At 47.7% G+C, this 17,020-nt stretch overlaps 1 protein-coding gene across 1 annotated transcript in view; it reads left to right on the top strand.

The window, feature by feature from the left end:
- LOC142588869 (uncharacterized) overlaps positions 1-17,020 on the top strand; it is a 371,216-nt gene that overhangs the window by 311,897 nt on the left and 42,299 nt on the right. Inside the window, exons 123-129 of the mRNA XM_075700688.1 lie at positions 129-7,801; positions 9,419-9,619; positions 10,637-10,774; positions 12,970-13,236; positions 13,997-14,143; positions 15,123-15,359; positions 16,625-16,837. Coding sequence (XP_075556803.1) covers positions 129-7,801; positions 9,419-9,619; positions 10,637-10,774; positions 12,970-13,236; positions 13,997-14,143; positions 15,123-15,359; positions 16,625-16,837 — 8,876 coding nt within the window. The remainder of the gene's footprint in view (positions 1-128; positions 7,802-9,418; positions 9,620-10,636; positions 10,775-12,969; positions 13,237-13,996; positions 14,144-15,122; positions 15,360-16,624; positions 16,838-17,020) is intronic.

Below are 17,020 nucleotides of genomic sequence, written 5' to 3'. Positions count from 1 at the left end.
ACCCGAAACGGTCATCATCACTGAAGTGACTCGCATCATAGAGGAAGGCGAGAAAGAGCCAGCATTCCCTGGAGAACCTGGTGCTGAAACACAAGAGCCCACCAAGCTTCCAAGCAGACAGGGCACACCTGGAAAGGAGCCCACTCCGACTATCTTTGGCTGGAAGGAGACACCTGAGAAGCCACAAGCCGATGACAAGGAACCTGGCAAGAAAAAGAAGGGCAAGCCAAAGAAGCCATCTGATGAGCCACATGATCAGAAAGAACCCGAAACAGTCATCATCACTGAAGTGACTCGCATCATCGAGGAAGGTACGAAAGAGCCAGCATTCCCTGGAGAACCTGGTACTGAGACGCAAGAGCCCACCAAGCTTCCAAGCAGAGAGGGCACACCTGGAAAGGAGCCCTCTCCAACTATCTTTGGCTGGAAGGAGACACCTGAGAAGCCGGAAGCTGATGGCAAGGAGCCTGGCAAGAAAAAGAAGGGCAAGCCAGAGAAGCCATCTCATGAGCCACATGACCACAAAGAACCCGAAATGGGCATCATCGCTGAAGTGACTCGCATCATTAAGGAAGGCGAGAAGGAGCCAGGGCTCCCCGGAGAACCTGGTGCTGAAACACAAGAGCCCACCAAGCTTCCAAGCAGAGAGGGCACACCTGGAAAGGAGCCCACTCAGACTATCTTTGGCTGGAAGGAGACACCTGAGAAGCCAGAAGCTGATGACAAGCGACCTGGCAAGAAAAAGAAGGGCAAGCCAAAGAAGCCATCCGATGAGCCACATGATCAGAAAGAACCCGAAACGGTCATCATCACTGAAGTGACTCGCATCATCGAGGAAGGTAAGAAGGAGCCAGCATTCCCTGTAGAACCTGGTGCTGAAACGCAAGAGCCCACCAAGCTTCCAAGCAGAGAGGGCACACCTGGAAAGGAGCCCTCTCCAACTATCTTTGGCTGGAAGGAGACACCTGAGGAGCCACAAGCCGATGACAAGGAACCTGACAAGAAAAAGAAGGGCAAGCCAAAGAAGCCATCTGATGAGCCACATGATCAGAAAGAACCCGAAACAGTCATCATCACTGAAGTGACTCGCATCATCGAGGAAGGTACGAAAGAGCCAACATTCCCTGGAGAACCTGGTACTGAGACGCAAGAACCCACCAAGCTTCCAAGCAGAGAGGGCACACCTGGAAAGGAGCCCTCTCCAACTATCTTTGGCTGGAAGGAGACACCTGAGAAGCCGGAAGCTGATGACAAGGAGCCTGGCAAGAAAAAGAAGGGCAAGCCAGAGAAGCCATCTGATGAGCCACGTGACCAAAAAGAAGCCGAAATGGTCATCATCACTGAAGTGACTCGCATCATTAAGGAAGGCGAGAACGAGCCAGGGCTCCCTGTAGAACCTGGTGCTGAAACACAAGAGCCTACCAAGCTTCCAAGCAGGGAGGGCACACCTGGAAAGGAGCCCACTCCGACTATCTTTGGCTGGAAGGAAGCACTTGAGAAGCCAGAAGCCGATGACAAGGAACCTGGCCATAAAAAGAAGGGCAAGCCAAAGAAGCCATCCGATGAGCCGCATGATCAGAAAGAACCCGAAACAGTCATCATCACTGAAGTGACTCACATCATCGAGGAACGTAAGAAGGAGCCAGCATTCCCTGGAGAACCTGGTGCTGAAACACAAGAGCCCACCAAGCTTCCAAGCAGAGAGGGCACACCTGGAAAGCAGCCCTCTCCGACTATCTTTGGCTGGAAGGAGACACCTGAGAAGCCAGAAGCCGATGACAAGGAGCCTGGCAAGAAAAAGAAGGGCAAGCCAATGAAGCCATCCGATGAGCCACATGAGCGGAAAGAATCCGAAACGGTCATCATCACTGAAGTGACTCGCATCATCGAGGAAGGTAAGAAGGAGCCAGCATTCCCTGGAGAACCTGGTGCTGAAACGCAAGAGCCCACCAAGCTTCCAAGCAGAGAGGGCACACCTGGAAAGGAGCCCACTCCCACTATCTTTGGCTGGAAGGAGACACCTGAGAAGCCACAAGCCGATGACAAGGAACCTGGCAAGGAAAAGAAGGGCAAGCCGAAGAAGCCATCCGATGAGCCACATGAGCGGAAAGAACCCGAGACCATCATCATTACTGAAGTGACTCGCATCATTGAGGAAGGTAAGAAGGCACCAGCATTCCCTGGAGAACGTGGTGCTGATACGCAAGAGGCCACCAAGCGTCCAAGCAGAGAGGGCACACCTGGAAAGGAGCCCTCTCCGAGTATCTTCGGCTGGAAGGAGACAGAGAAGCCAGAAGCAGATGACAAGGAACCTGGCAAGAAAAAGAAGGGCAAGCCAAAGAAGCCATCTGATGAGCCGCATGATCAGAAAGAACCCGAAACGGTCATCATGACTGAAGTGACTCGCATCATAGAGGAAGGTATGAAGGAGCCAGCATTCCCTGGAGAACCTGGAGCTGAAACGCAAGAGCCCACCAAGCTTCCAAGCAGAGAGGTCACACCTGGAAAGGAGCCCACTCCGACTATCTTTGGCTGGAAGGAGACACCTGAGAAGCCACAAGCCGATGACAAGGAACCTGACAAGAAAAAGAAGGGCAAGCCAAAGAAGCCATCCGATGAGCCACATGAGCGGAAAGAACCCGAGACCGTGATCATCACTGAAGTGACTCGCATCATCGAGGAAGGTAAGGAGGAGCCAGCATTCCCTGGAGAACCTGGTGCTGAAACACAAGAGCCCACCAAGCTTCCAAGCAGAGAGGGCACACCTGGAAAGGAGCCCTCTCCGACTATCTTTGGCTGGAAGGAGACACCTGCGACGCCAGAAGCTGATGACAAGGAGCCTGGCAAGAAAAAGAAGGGCAAGCCAGGGAAGCCATCTGATGAGCCACGTGACCAAAAAGAACCCGAAATGGTCATCATCACTGAAGTGACTCGCATCATTAAGGAAGGCGAGAAAGAGCCAGGGCTCCCTGTAGAACCTGGTGCTGAAACACAAGAGCCTACCAACCTTCCAAACAGAGAGGGCACACCTGGAAAGGAGCCCACTCCGACTATTTTTGGCTGGAAGGAAACAACTGAGAAGCCAGAAGCCGATGACAAGGAACCTGGCCATAAAAAGAAGGGCAAGCCAAAGAAGCCATCCGATGAGCGGCATGATCAGAAAGAACCCGAAACAGTCATCATCACTGAAGTGACTCGCATCATCGAGGAAGGTAAGAAAGAGCCAGCATTCCCTGGAGAACCTGGTACTGAGACGCAAGAGCCCACCAAGCTTCCCAGTAGAGAGGGCACACCTGGAAAGGAGCCCTCTCCAACTATCTTTGGCTGGAAGGAGACACCTGAGAAGCCGGAAGCTGATGACAAGGAGCCTGGCAAGAAAAAGAAGCGCAAGCCAGAGAAGCCATCTGATGAGCCACATGACCACAAAGAAACCGAAATGGGCATCATCGCTGAAGTGACTCGCATCATCGAGGAAGGTAAGAAGGAGCCAGCATTCCCTGTAGAACCTGGTGCTGAAACGCAAGAGCCCACCAAGCTTCCAAGCAGAGAGGGCACACCTGGAAAGGAGCCCACTCCGACTATCTTTGGCTGGAAGGAGACACCTGAGAAGCCAGAAGCAGATGACAAGGAACCTGGCAAGAAAAAGAAGGGCAAGCCAAAGAAGCCATCTGATGAGCCACATGATCAGAAAGAACCCGAAACGGTCATCATGACTGAAGTGACTCGCATCATAGAGGAAGGTAAGAAAGAGCCAGCATTTCCTGGAGAACCTTGTGCTGAAACACAAGAGCCCACCAACCTTCCAAGCAGAGAAGGCACACCTGGAAAGGAGCCCACTCCGACTATCTTTGGCTGGAAGGAGACACCTGAGAAGCCAGAAGCCGATGACAAGGAGCCTGGCGAGAAAAAGAAGGGCAAGCCAATGAAGCCATCCGATGAGCCACATAAGCGGAAAGATTCCGAAAGGGTCATCATCACTGAAGTGACTCGCATCATTGAGGAAGGTAAGAAGGCACCAGCATTCCCTGGAGAACGTGGTGCTGAAACGCAAGAGGCCACCAAGCGCCCAAGCAGAGAGGGCACACCTGGAAAGGAGCCCTCTCCGACTATCTTCGGCTGGAAGGAGACACCTGAGAAGCCCGAAGCAGATGACAAGGAACCTGGCAAGAAAAAGAAGGGCAAGCCAAAGAAGCCATCTGATGAGCCACATGGTCAGGAAGAACCCGAAACGGTCATCATGACTGAAGTGACTCGCATCATAGAGGAAGGTATGAAGGAGCCAGCATTCCCTGGAGAACCTGGAGCTGAAACGCAAGAGCCCACCAAGCTTCCAAGCAGAGAGGGCACACCTGGAAAGAAGCCTGCTGCGACTATCTTTGGCTGGAAGGAGACACCTGCGAAGCCGGAAGCTGATGACAAGGAGCCTGGCAAGAAAAAGAAGGGCAAGCCAAAGAAGCCATCCGATGAGCCACATGATCAGAAAGAACCCGAAGCAGTCATCATCACTGAAGTGACTCGCATCATCGAGGAAGGTAAGAAAGAGCCAGCATTCCCTGGAGAACCTGGTACTGAGACGCAAGAGCCCACCAAGCTTCCAAGCAGAGAGGGCACACCTGGAAAGGAGCCGTCTCCAACTATCTTTGGCTGGAAGGAGACACCTGCGAAGCCGGAAGCTGATGACAAGGAGCCTGGCAAGAAAAAGAAGGGCAAGCCAAAGAAGCCATCCGATGAGCCACATGAGCGGAAAGAACCCGAAACGGTCATCATGACTGAAGTGACTCGCATCATCGAGGAAGGTATGAAGGCGCCAGCATTCCCTGGAGAACCTGGTGCTGAAATGCAAGAGCCCACCAAGCTTCGAAGCAGAGAGGGCACACCTGGAAAGGAGCCCACTCAGACTATTTATGGCTGGAAGGAGACACCTGCAAAGCCGGAAGCTGATGACAAGGAGGCTGACAAGAAAAAGAAGGGCAAGCCAGAGAAGCCATCTGATGAGCCACATGACCAAAAAGAACCCGAAACGGTCATCATCACTGAAGTGACTCACATCATCAAGGAAGGTATGAAGGAGCCAGCATTCCCTGGAGAACCTGGTGCTGAAATGCAAGAGCCCACCAAGCTTCCAAGCAGAGAGGGCACACCTGGAAAGGAGCCCACTCCCACTATTTTTGGCTGGAAGGAGACACCTGCGAAGCCAAAAGCTGATGACAAGGAGCCTGGCAAGGAAAAGAAGGGCAAGCCAGAGAAGCCATCTGATGAGCCACATGACCAAAAAGAACCCGAAATGGTCATCATCACTGAAGTGACTCGCATCATTAAGGAAGGCGGGAAAGAGCCAGCATTCCCTGGAGAACCTGGTGCTGAAACACAAGAGCCCACCAAGCTTCCAAGCAGAGAGGGCACACCTGGAAAGGAGCCCTCTCCGACTATCTTTGGCTGGAAGGAGACACCTGAGAAGCCAGAAGCCGATGACAAGGAGCCTGGCGAGAAAAAGAAGGGCAAGCCAATGAAGCCATCCAATGAGCCACATAAGCGGAAAGATTCCGAAACGGTCATCATCACTGAAGTGACTCGCATCATCGAGGAAGGTAAGGAGGCGCCAGCATTCCCTGGAGAACGTGGTGCTGAAACGCAAGAGGCCACCAAGCGTCCAAGCAGAGAGGGCACACCTGGAAAGGAGCCCTCTCCGACTATCTTTGGCTGGAAGGAGATACCTGAGAAGCCGGAAGCTGATGACAAGGAACCTGGCAAGAAAAAAAAAGGCAAGCCAGAGAAGCCATCTGATGAGCCACATGACCAAAAAGAACCCGAAATGGTCATCATCACTGAAGTGACTCGCATCATCGAGGGAGGTAAGAAGGAGCCAGCATTCTCTGGAGAACCTGGTGCTGAAACGCAAGAGCCCACCAAGCTTCCAAGAAGAGAGGGCACACCTGGAAAGGAGCCCACTCTGACTATCTTTGGCTGGAAGGAGATACCTAAGAAGACAGAGGCTGGTGACAGGGAACCTGGCGAGAAAAAGAACGGCAAGTCAACTAAGCCATCCGATGAGCCACATGACCAGAAAGACGCTGAAACGGTCTGCATTACGGAAATGGCTCGCATCATCAAGGATGGCAAGAAGTTGCCAGAGTTCTTTGCAGAGCCTGGTTCTGACACAGAAAAGCTCACTGAAACCAAGCTTCCAAGCAGAGAGGGCATTACAAGAGAGGAGTCTACTGTGATTATTCTTTCTGGCTTGGAAAAGAGCCTTGGGGAGCCACAGTGTAAGAAGGCGGAGCCTGCCTGGAAAGTTAAGCCAGCAGACATTCTAAATAAGGAGAGTACCACCCAAACAAACATCACCACTGATGTATCTTGCATCATCAAAGAAGGTGAAAAGGAGTTTGAAGTACCTTTGGCACCTTCAGCTTTTATAAGTGAACCCAGTGATCATGAAAGTGAGAGAGACACACGAGAGAAGGTTCGAGGTAAAGAAGTTAATGAACAACAAAGCCAAGGCTGGTTTTCTAGCTTGGTAGCTGCTGCAAAAAGCATTACGTCTTGGGACAGTACTGATGATCACGTTGATCCTGCTGTGCAAAACATTGTTGATTCTGATCCAACTACAGTGCCGGTTTCACTTCAATCGGAAATTCTGGCTGACAAGTCAGAGCCACAGGTTGGTGTTTGTCATGACGCAACTCCGCAGTCCTTTGATGGTTTTGAGCGTGCCGTGCCTTCGGCTCCCTTTGAACCTGAGACCAGTTTCTCTGAAGAATTGCAACCAGGTGTACAAGCTCCATTTGAACCCAGGCTTAGTGAAGGACTTCAATCCTTCCATAGAGATGTACCAAGCACATCTGTGGGAGACTGCAGAATTCTTGCGGAGCAACCCCATCCATCTGATGTTTGTAGCGAGCATGATGATAATATTTCAATTTATTCTACTGGAACTGATGACTCGTTTTCTGTGTTGCACAGTCACCGGCCCTACGACGAGCCCAAGGCATCCAAGGGCCGACAGAAGAAACACAAACAAAGGCAAAAGGGTGAAACCTTTCTGGTGGCCTCAGCAGTGTCAAGTCATGCAGGTAGACGGTCAGCATCTAAATCACCATCACCACCATTGGAGCATAGTGGGCATTCCACATATCAAGACAGTCGAAAGAAGACCGACAGTAGTCAGAGTCCTCCACCGCCAGGATTCATATCAGATGTATTAGGTAAGGCTTCAGCCACTCGGTGGGTTCCACAGGACTTGTCTCTTCACACCTCCTCAGTTGAGCGTCTCCATCAGGATGTTGTTGATTACACAGTTCAGACACCAGCTCCAGAAAGGTCAGTTCGAGCCAGTTTTGAGAAGGTTGATGAGTTAGTCAAAGCTGATACGACCACGTCTCAGAGCATACCTCCTCTGCCTGGACAACAGTCAAGCATGGGCCAAATGCTGTACAGTTGGATACCCAGTTTCGGTGCTGCACCGCACACAGAAGCGGCTCCCGTAGTTAAAAGTGAGTTCAACAAATATGGCGATGACAGCAAACAGAAAGCTGCGGGGCTCCAACATGGAGACGGCAGCGAAGAGCCAGCCAAGGCGGCCACACGCTTTTCAGCTGACATCACAGGAGGAAGGCTGGTGGAATCGCCATCATCCAGTGTGGACACTGAAGGACTTTTGCCTGATTGGCTTATCGATCCCAAATGGCCTTCACAGATGACCACCGTCATGATACTGGTCTTCCGCCAGATCTTCATAATTGAGAGGCTCTTGAGGGAAGCGTCTTCACTTCAAGGGAACGAAAGGCAGCGGAAGATACAGGTATGTTGAAAAGATTTTTTTGGATGAAAATTTGTCATTTTTAATTTGTTAGTCTAAGCTTGCAACAAAACTTGCAGTCACTACTGACAGTTGTTAAAGGGACACTAAAGGCAAATACCAAGTCGACATGGACTGTTTAAATACCATTCCAGAAACCTCGCAGTGCTGGTTTTGTGCCAAGAAAATACTTAGTTTACGAGAAAATTGCATCTGAAGGATCCGAATACCTTTATTGCATTTCAAATCTCCCGCCATCGAACTGGAGGAGTGGTGATGTTGCATATGCCGTCGCCACCCTTTGCTACCATCGGTGAGTAAAACGGCACCCGACAGACGGCAGTACCGAGCCAAGACTGAGCGGCGGATTCGCTGTTGCAGCTGCTTTTTGGTCAAGTGGCGTAGACCATTCAGGCATCTCGTGTCATCACATGGAAGTTGAATTCTTCCCTCCTAACAGTTTGTGCGAGTTTCGCAAGCCAGCAAAACCAGCACAGCAGTACACGATAGCTACTGAAACACGAAGGCGTGGGCGGCGTGGAGTCGAGCAAAAACGAAACCCTTCGACTGCCCGCATCGTTGTCAGGGTTGCTTCAATGAGTACTTTTTCTAAAAGTGAAATAAAACTGGATAAGTAGCATTTCATTTCGTCTTATAATACAATACAAGGATGTTTTGTGCAACGAGTGGTTCAGTACTAGTGACAAAAGTTAACTGAGGAGTGCTTTCATCATCGAGCAAGTACTTGAATGTCCCGGGGGAGTCTCTAATCATGTCCTGCATTTACCTCAATTTCTAGCTTATTAAGGCTCTGTTCGCAATAATAGCGACACCTTAGAGATTCTGAAGCACTGATCTATCACTTTAGCTTGACTTATTATTTGCCTTTAGCGTCCCTTTAATGCCTTATAACCTGTTTAGATTACTGCCACAGATGAAATGCCTCTGCCAATAACCAAGCCATGTTTTCACAGAGGTTCATGACAATCATTGTCATGCCTTTTATCATGCCCATTGCTATCAGGAGAGGCACCCCAGCACTGGTCGTTGAGAAAATGCGCTTGTGCGAGATTACTGGTGAATTGTTTCTCACATCTAAAATGGGTGACTCTTGCGTAAAACAAAGTCTGGGCACAGTTGCCGTACCTCACTTTTCGCATTGTATCTCTTGTGGTTCTGATGACACATTAGTCTTAATAACTAGCCTTGAAAGTTTGTTTTTTACACCAATTTGATAAGAAATGGCGTACGCAAAACCTACATGCATGAAGGCCGCTGCTGCTTCTGCATTTCAACACATCAGGAAACGGAGATGGCTCACGTGGAAATTGCGAGCCAGAAGTTTATGCATTTTCTTTTGCTCATGCTTTTGTGACTTTTTCATTGGTGTTCCGCAATATGTATGATGAAGCACGCTGCAGGTTACCTTAACACGTGCACAACTAGTTGCTTAAAGTGGCTTGCACCTTACTGCGATTGGGTGTTGCTTAATCCGAGCAAGAGAAATTGTTCCACTGCTGCATAGCACAAGCATTGTACTAAGAAGTTGCATCCACCGAAGCATTCGGACACACCACAAGATTTTCTTAGGCATGTTACTGACAACGTGACAATTTTCAGGAAGCACAACAGCACATCAACGGCATGTCTCAACAGCTGTACGACGAAGAGGTGTGTCAGATTTTGGAGCTCTACCATTTGGAGCACCCAGAGATGGCAAGGCATTATAGGGAACTGTCAGATCAACTTCAGCAGCTCGCACGCCGGCTTGACTCAACGGAGTTGCCAGCACCTCAAGCAGAATCGCCAAAGCCTGGCATGGTATGTCCTAAATTCTCTGGTGAAGCTCTTAGTGGAGCTCAATGTCTCAGTTTTGGTAATGGGTCTCTTCTTGCTGATGAGCACAACTTTATTTTTCCATCAAAATTACATGCCTTTTATCTATTACTCACTAAGTACCTTTTTACTTTTTCTCTTCTGTGACTGTCATTAAACCAGTGGTTGGTCCAGGCTGCTGTATATTGTACCTCAGGCAGGAAGAGTGTAGCTTTGGTGCTTCAGACATATAAAACCACAGTATGTAGAGCATATAAAAAAAAAGTAAATGCGATTCGGCCATTGTCATTAGTGGCTAACTGGCCTTTACATATTAGTGATAGGCTGTATATAGCATGAAACAGTGTCACCTAACTAAATAAGTGGAATCAAGCATTGCCGGCTAATAATGAACTACTTACAGTAAGGAGTGTGTACACAGTATGTAATAAAGGTACAGTAAATACTGAGAGACCCTTAAAGTAAGTGTGAGATGAAAACAGCCTTTAATTTCTCTTGATTTTCATGTTGGTCGCAAGTGATTTGTGATTACAACAGGTGCGGTAGCCCTTTTCACAGCGTAGCAATTAATGCCTGCCAATTCCGTGCTGATATTACAGTGCTTCTGTTTTGTGAGACCTTGAATTGGCAATAGTCTTCAGCATGATTACCTTTCTTTCTTTTTTACGTGTCATGTTGCTCTCATTCTGGCATTGTAAAGCAAAACTGTGGTAAATAAATCACTAATTGTGCCCATACAGTACAGAGTCGTTAATATAAACATCTCGTTAGTATATGAGCACTCATAGTCTAAACGTGGCTTGACATCTGGGAGACTAACCTTTTGGTTAAAGATATCTGCATTAGGCATCGTAGAAGGTGCAGTTTTGTTCCACGAAAAAGAAGAAACACTTAAGCTATAACTGGCTTAAGTTTTAAAGGTTTAAAAATTACTCCATTAAGTGTTCTTCTCCTGTTAAGCAGCATTTGGATAATGTTTTTTTTTCTTGTTTTTTCTTGTAGGATGAACAAAGCATGCAGTTCTGGCTTGGCCTAGAATCACTTCATGTGTGGATCAGCGATTTGCAGAGGCTGCTGAGCGTCCACCTCGACGCACTCAGCAACCCTGTTGTGCTCCAAGACCTGCTTCAGGAGCTGAGGGTGAGTTTTGCAGAGCCTGTGACTTTTCTTTTTTTTTTTTATACATTTTCTATCACCTTCTGTCTGCACAAGCGTACTGCAAAGTACACTAGATGCTGGATTTTCGCACAAAGTAAACATTAAACGTGCTTGGCAGTTCGACACTCATCCTATCCGTGCTTCCTTGCATAGTAGCCATTTATTAGCACCGTCAATCGTGTAGACTCATCAACATGCCGTAATTGTGTCACCAACTCCTCCGTCTTTTGGATTGGCCCAGTGCACTGTTTGTGAGAGTGCACAGGAGGGGGGGGGGGGGGTAGTAGGAATACAGGTGTGGTGCTGCCAGCGAAGTTTCTTGCGCAGTTTTTTGTCCTTCCAGTAACTGATGAGTGCTGCAAAAGATGCTGTGGCAAAGGGATGCAGAAAGGCATAGTAGGCATAGTAGGCATAGTAGGCTCACTGACCTGGAGAGGAAAAGCAGAAGAGTGGGTCTAAAAATTAATCTGCAGAAAACTAAAGTAATGTTTAACAGTCTCGGAAGAGAGCAGCAGTTTACAATAGGTAGTGAGGCACTGGAAGTGGTAAGGGAATACATTTGCTTAGGGTAGGTAGTGACCACAGATCTGGATCATGAGACTGATATAATTAGAAGAATAAGAATGGGCTGGGGTGCATTTGGCAGGCATTTTCAGATCATGAACAGCAGGTTTCCATTATCCCTCAAGAGAAAAGTATATAATAGCTGTGTCTTACCAGTACTCACCTACGGGGCAGAAACCTGGAGGCTTACGAAAAGGGTTATACTTAAATTGAAGACGACGCAACGAGCTATGGAAAGAAGAATGATGGGTGTAACGTTAAAGGTTAAGAAAAGAGCAGATTGGGTGAGGGAACAAACGCGACTTAATGACATCTTAGTTGAAATCAAGAAAAAGAAATGGGCATGGGCAGGATACGTAATGAGGAGCGAAGATAACCGATGGTCATTAAGAGTTACGGAATGGATTCCAAGGGAAGGGAAGCGTAGCAGGGGGCGGCAGAGAGTTAGGTGGGCGGATGAGATTAAGAAGTTTGCAGTGACGACATGGCCACAATTAGTACATGACCGGGTAGTTGGAGAAGTGTGGAAGAGGCCTTTGCCCTGCAGCGGGCATAACCAGGATGATGATGATGATGATGATGATGATAGTAGGCAGAGTGGCGATGGTAGTTTATATATTACGGCGTACTTGAGCACTGCGCCTGCAGTTCCCTTATGGGGTCGCATGATACCAAGTGCCTTGTTCACTCAAAAATAGGTTCAACACGAATGTAGGTCGAACTGCCTATGTATTGAACTAGCTGAGAAAGAAAAAAATATGTAATTCATATATAGCGAGAGCTGACAGACCGCACCCAGTCAGCCTCTTGGGAAGACCCCCAAGCAGAAGGAGACAGACTGACCAGATAGGACATCACAAAGATTACCAACAAGCCAGAAGAACGTTCCCATCACCACACAAAAACCTAAACAGGGCGCAAGCAGTTGTCCTACGCCATTTACAAACAAACACCTTCCTTAACCCGTTTCACCTTTTTGATCTACTTTATGGCTGTGACTGTTTAGTGAATGTTTTGTTGAGCTGAAAGGTGCACTCGATATAACTAACTCTGAAACAAATGTGTGTATAATATGTTGGCTTCAGGCTATTATTTTTTTATCATTGTTATTATTAGTTTCTGCAAGAGTTCCATAAGCTGCATTTGCTGTTATCATTTAGGCCTCTTTCGAATGAAGCAAAAATACAAATTCCTTCTCTCTATAAATGCATGTTAATATACCTCCCCTCCCCTCTCATCCTTTTGCTATCTGCTGCATTAAACGAGAATGATTAAAAGAAACCTGCACAAATTTGCTGCAGAATGTTCATCTTGTCTTTCAGCAACAAGCCTCATGCTTACTGAGTTCATTGTAATTGCTCTGTAGCACTCACACATGCTCTTCAGTACTTGCACAATGTGCAGAAGGGATGGCCGTCTTTTTATCTACACTACTGAAAGCGATGGCGCTGTCATGTCTTTGTGATGTCACATTATACAGCTCGCTTACATGATATACAAACAGGCATGCAAGGAAATAGCTGGTCTGGTTTGACACGAATTGCTCTCAAGGTGCCGGTCGTCCCTTCATGCTTATCCATCTAACCGATCTCGTGTTGCGCTTCACCACGCAGCAACTTGTGGCTGAAACTGCATCTCGGGAAGCTCAGCTGGCAGACCTGGAGGCCCAGTCACGGCTCCTATCACCCGAGGCCAACCGAGAGGCCCTGGAGAGGTTTGCCCTCCTCCAAAGTGAACTTGGCAACGTGTACAGCCTCTTGGAAGAGCGTTCCCGTGCCATCGAGGACCGTCTCCAGGCAGTCGAGCGAGATAGGAAAGAACAAGAACAGTTGCTGACCTCCAGCAATGAGGAAACCCTCCCAAGACGGCAGTTCATTCAGGTATTGCTTTCACTTTACTAACTGCGTGAGGTGCATGCTAGTCCACTGCATTCTTCAGCACACTGCTAGTTTATAAGAGCAGATACTTGGGCGAGTTGGTACAGTTGCGGGATGTAAATAAAGAGCATAACTTTTATGCAAACCGTAGGCAAAGAAGACGCACGTCAGTGCTTGTGTGTGTCTTCTTTGCCTGTGGTCTGCGTAAACGTTGCGCTGTTTATTCCCATCATGCTAGTTCACACATTTTGGAAACTCCGTCAATTCTAAACGCCCAAGGAGGTCACCTTATATAAGGAGAAGGAGCACCATATTAGCTACAAGTGGATTTAGCCTTGCCATGCCAGCGGTTGCTCCGCCCGGGCGTCTGCTTTTTGACCCGTGTGGGTGCTAAATATGGCACAATGCTAGTTGTGGCGTATGAGCATGTCAGATGTCACTAACCCTACCAAGAGGGATCAATAAGGCAACTAGATGAAGCAAAGGTGGGATGCCTTCACTCCACCAAGTCTACCACGCACACGCTGAGCAGTCCTGCCACATCACGCGATTGGTGACAGTTAGCTAGTAATTTTAAAGATCACCACTCACTGAACAAACCAGTGTCCATAATAAACACTTTATATGAAAGACCACATCGAGGCAGCAGGTTAGAAGGGTACGGGCAAAAAAGCACAGGCGAGACTGACCCTGAGATGCCATGTTCTCAGTGCTCGCAACCACATTCCTTCAGACAAAAAGAGTTTTCTGTGTCTTTCTTCAGGAACTGAACCAGTCTTTGCAAGACCATGAGTGTGCTGTGCTCAAGCTACTGAGAAGCCCAGAATCGGTGCCCCAGCAGGACACCGGAGACACTCCTACAACCGAACAAGTCCTGCAAGAAGTGCACCGTGCCAGGCAGCCCTCCACAGTAAGCAGATTTTCTCACTATAGGCAGTTTGTCGTGGCACTTGAATAAGCCGCCACAGCGTACACGAATGGACAATGAATTTTTCTGGCTTCAATACTTCTAAGCAGAATGGCTGTCTGACAGGTTAGTCAAAGTATGTGGTTGAAATGCAGTGCAAAACTGCAAGGAAGAAAAGTTAGAAAGCACATATTAATACAAACCAATGTTCCAACTTTTGCTAGTCTTTTGTAATGCCCTCACCCTATTTATCTGTGTAAGCACAGTTTTGTTGAACATAGGTCATACCTGTGCGAACACATGTTCACGTGTTTGCCAGTGTTTTTTGTCTAATAAGATTTAAGCTAGCAATTCGGCGTTTCTCTCTGCAATTCTTCCAACTTGCTTTCTGCTTTTTCATTATTGCATTTTGTGCTTCTGTGCTGTATTTTAGTCACGTAACACCTTTAGAGATGTAGATTGCTTGAATTATTGTGGACATTACATGCTTTCACGTGGTAGGATGCAGTAGCTGTAGCGTTGCTCGCCTCGTAGGAGAATGAAGTATGATTAACAAGATGAACGAGTGTTACTTGGTGCAAAGAAAGTTCAAAGGTGCCACGCAGCTGCTGTTACATTCACGAGCAATACAAGAGGGAGCACACCGAATTCATTTCTAAGCAAGAATTACTCGTGATGTGAGGATTACAATCTGACGCATTTAATAGGAAGTACTACCTTTCCTGTTTAACATTTAGTCTGCACCACTGTGGGGGGAGGGGGGGGGAATGTTCGTCTAGCCACTACGACCTCCTAAAAGCAATTTGTGTGTTCCCTTTCATAGCACTCGGAAGGGTCGGCCTCACTGAAAGAGTTTGCCTTCACATTATGTTCTTGTTTGCTTTAAAGTCTTACAGCAAATTTCACAGGGAGAATAGCCATAGGTAGGCGCACCACTGGCTTCTGGAATAAAACTAACCGGTGTTCTGTACTCCTTCAAAAGGACACCGCTACGCCATCTTCTTGGCTCGACGAAGCGCCGTCGGACTCAAGCCCAGAGTCCTTGCACAATACATGGACCGAGATTGTCTCTAACCTGCACGAGTTAGAAGAAGACCCTGGCATCGAGCCACAGAGGTTCCGCATCATTTACCTGCGCATCATTCACCTCATCATCATCTGGCGAAAGCGCGCAAGGAGTGCGCTGTCAGAACCTGCAGACTTTCAAGAATCATTGGAGGTGAGATTTCTTGTGTCTTGCTTCAAGAAGCTGAGCTACATCAGCCTTTGGGCTGATTGAAATGCAGTCTGTTCAACTGTGGCACTCTGAACACAGCCTCGCGATACCACACTCAAACAATGGGTGCTCATTATTCCTTTGCTCCCCGACGAATTTCATCTCAGTAATAAGGTGCAAAAAGAAATCTATGCCAAATGCCTTGTGCGCTTTAAATAACACCATAGTCACTAAAACTATCATTATTTGTCTGTAATGGAAAGAAGCCAACTATAATTATTCTTGCAGATCAAGTGCTGTCTGTCAAAGGTCAAAAGTTCCTTTCAGGCATCTGCTCATAATATATGAACTTGCAGAGGTGCCCTGAAGATGTTATCACGTTCTAAGCCCCACTTGCACTCTGGGGCAGACTATGTTCCAAATTGTTCAGCTATTAATGTGGTTCCTCAGTGAAAGGAACACTGCACACATCCTGTGTACCGGTACTCTGCTGCATTCATTTGTGCAGCAGACTCTATCTATCACTTATGGCGCACCGCCCAGCCCAACATCTTGTCCTAGTTGGTATGGCCAGTTTATTTACAAGGCGTAGTGTCAACACAATCGGAGCACAATTATTTTCATTCAGTTCAGCTGGTGTTCTATGAACTGGAAGGCGTTTACATGTACAGGGCAAAAGCGACTGGAGTGCATTGTTGTTTTTATGTGCACTCTCAATTGCAGCAATGCCTCAATTCAAGCTTAGAAATGTGCATTTGGGACTACACCGCTCTTAAAAACAGGGTTAAATTACACATCACACTTACATGAAATTACGTTTGAGTGGTGTTCTCGTGAGCTTTTTTTTTCCTTGTTTGTCTTGGAATTTATGCTTATGGTGCTTATGGTACTTCACATGAAGGAATGAGGTGCAGCTAATAAATGGTGTTATATCAAACCTCAATATAATGAACACAGATATAACAAAATAAAATTAAACGTTTCTTGCTGATATCAGAGTATAGCAAACATGTTTGCTTGTAACGAATATCGGATATAACGAAGGTATTTTTGTGTCGGACCCAACTTTGTTATATTGAGGTTCAACTGTACTTGCTGCTGAATCGAACAGTGGCCAGTAAGACTTCAAGCGAAGGTGTTGTGCGCAGAAGCTGAACGTAAGATTGAAACAGTGGGGTCCGCCAGCAGTCCACAGCATTGTTGCAGTGTCCTGCGCCACTGTCACATGCATTTCTGACTCACATGTTGCCGTTTCCCGTCCTCTGTAGCCATTGGATGCACAGCTCGTCGAAGTGTTGAGGATCGTGAGGAGGCTTCCAGGCTTGGTGCTGAGCCACGGGTCACGTCTTCCTTCTGAAGAACAGGCTGCGCTTAACCAAGCCGGGAACGAGCTCGTCGCCTACATCGAGAGTGCGGAACCCGAGATGAGGGACATGATCAGCGCACGTCTCGCTCTTCAGCAGGACACGCGTAAACTGGAGGTGTGTGCACTTGTGCAGCAAAAATCAAGCCACAGATTTTTCACTGGGCGGTGATCACGCTCATTTATTTTTTTCTTACTTATATTTCGATACCTTTTACTTTGGAGAATGCCTTTGGTATGCTCATGTCCATTCTACAAATTGGCACGTATGCTATGGTTAAGCACTACAGTGTGTCCAAGA

Source organism: Dermacentor variabilis, chromosome 7, assembly GCF_050947875.1.
Source record: "Dermacentor variabilis isolate Ectoservices chromosome 7, ASM5094787v1, whole genome shotgun sequence".
Classification (NCBI taxonomy): domain Eukaryota; kingdom Metazoa; phylum Arthropoda; class Arachnida; order Ixodida; family Ixodidae; genus Dermacentor; species Dermacentor variabilis.
Note: the sequence above shows the minus strand (reverse complement) of the source record. Positions and strands in the feature narration are given on the sequence as shown.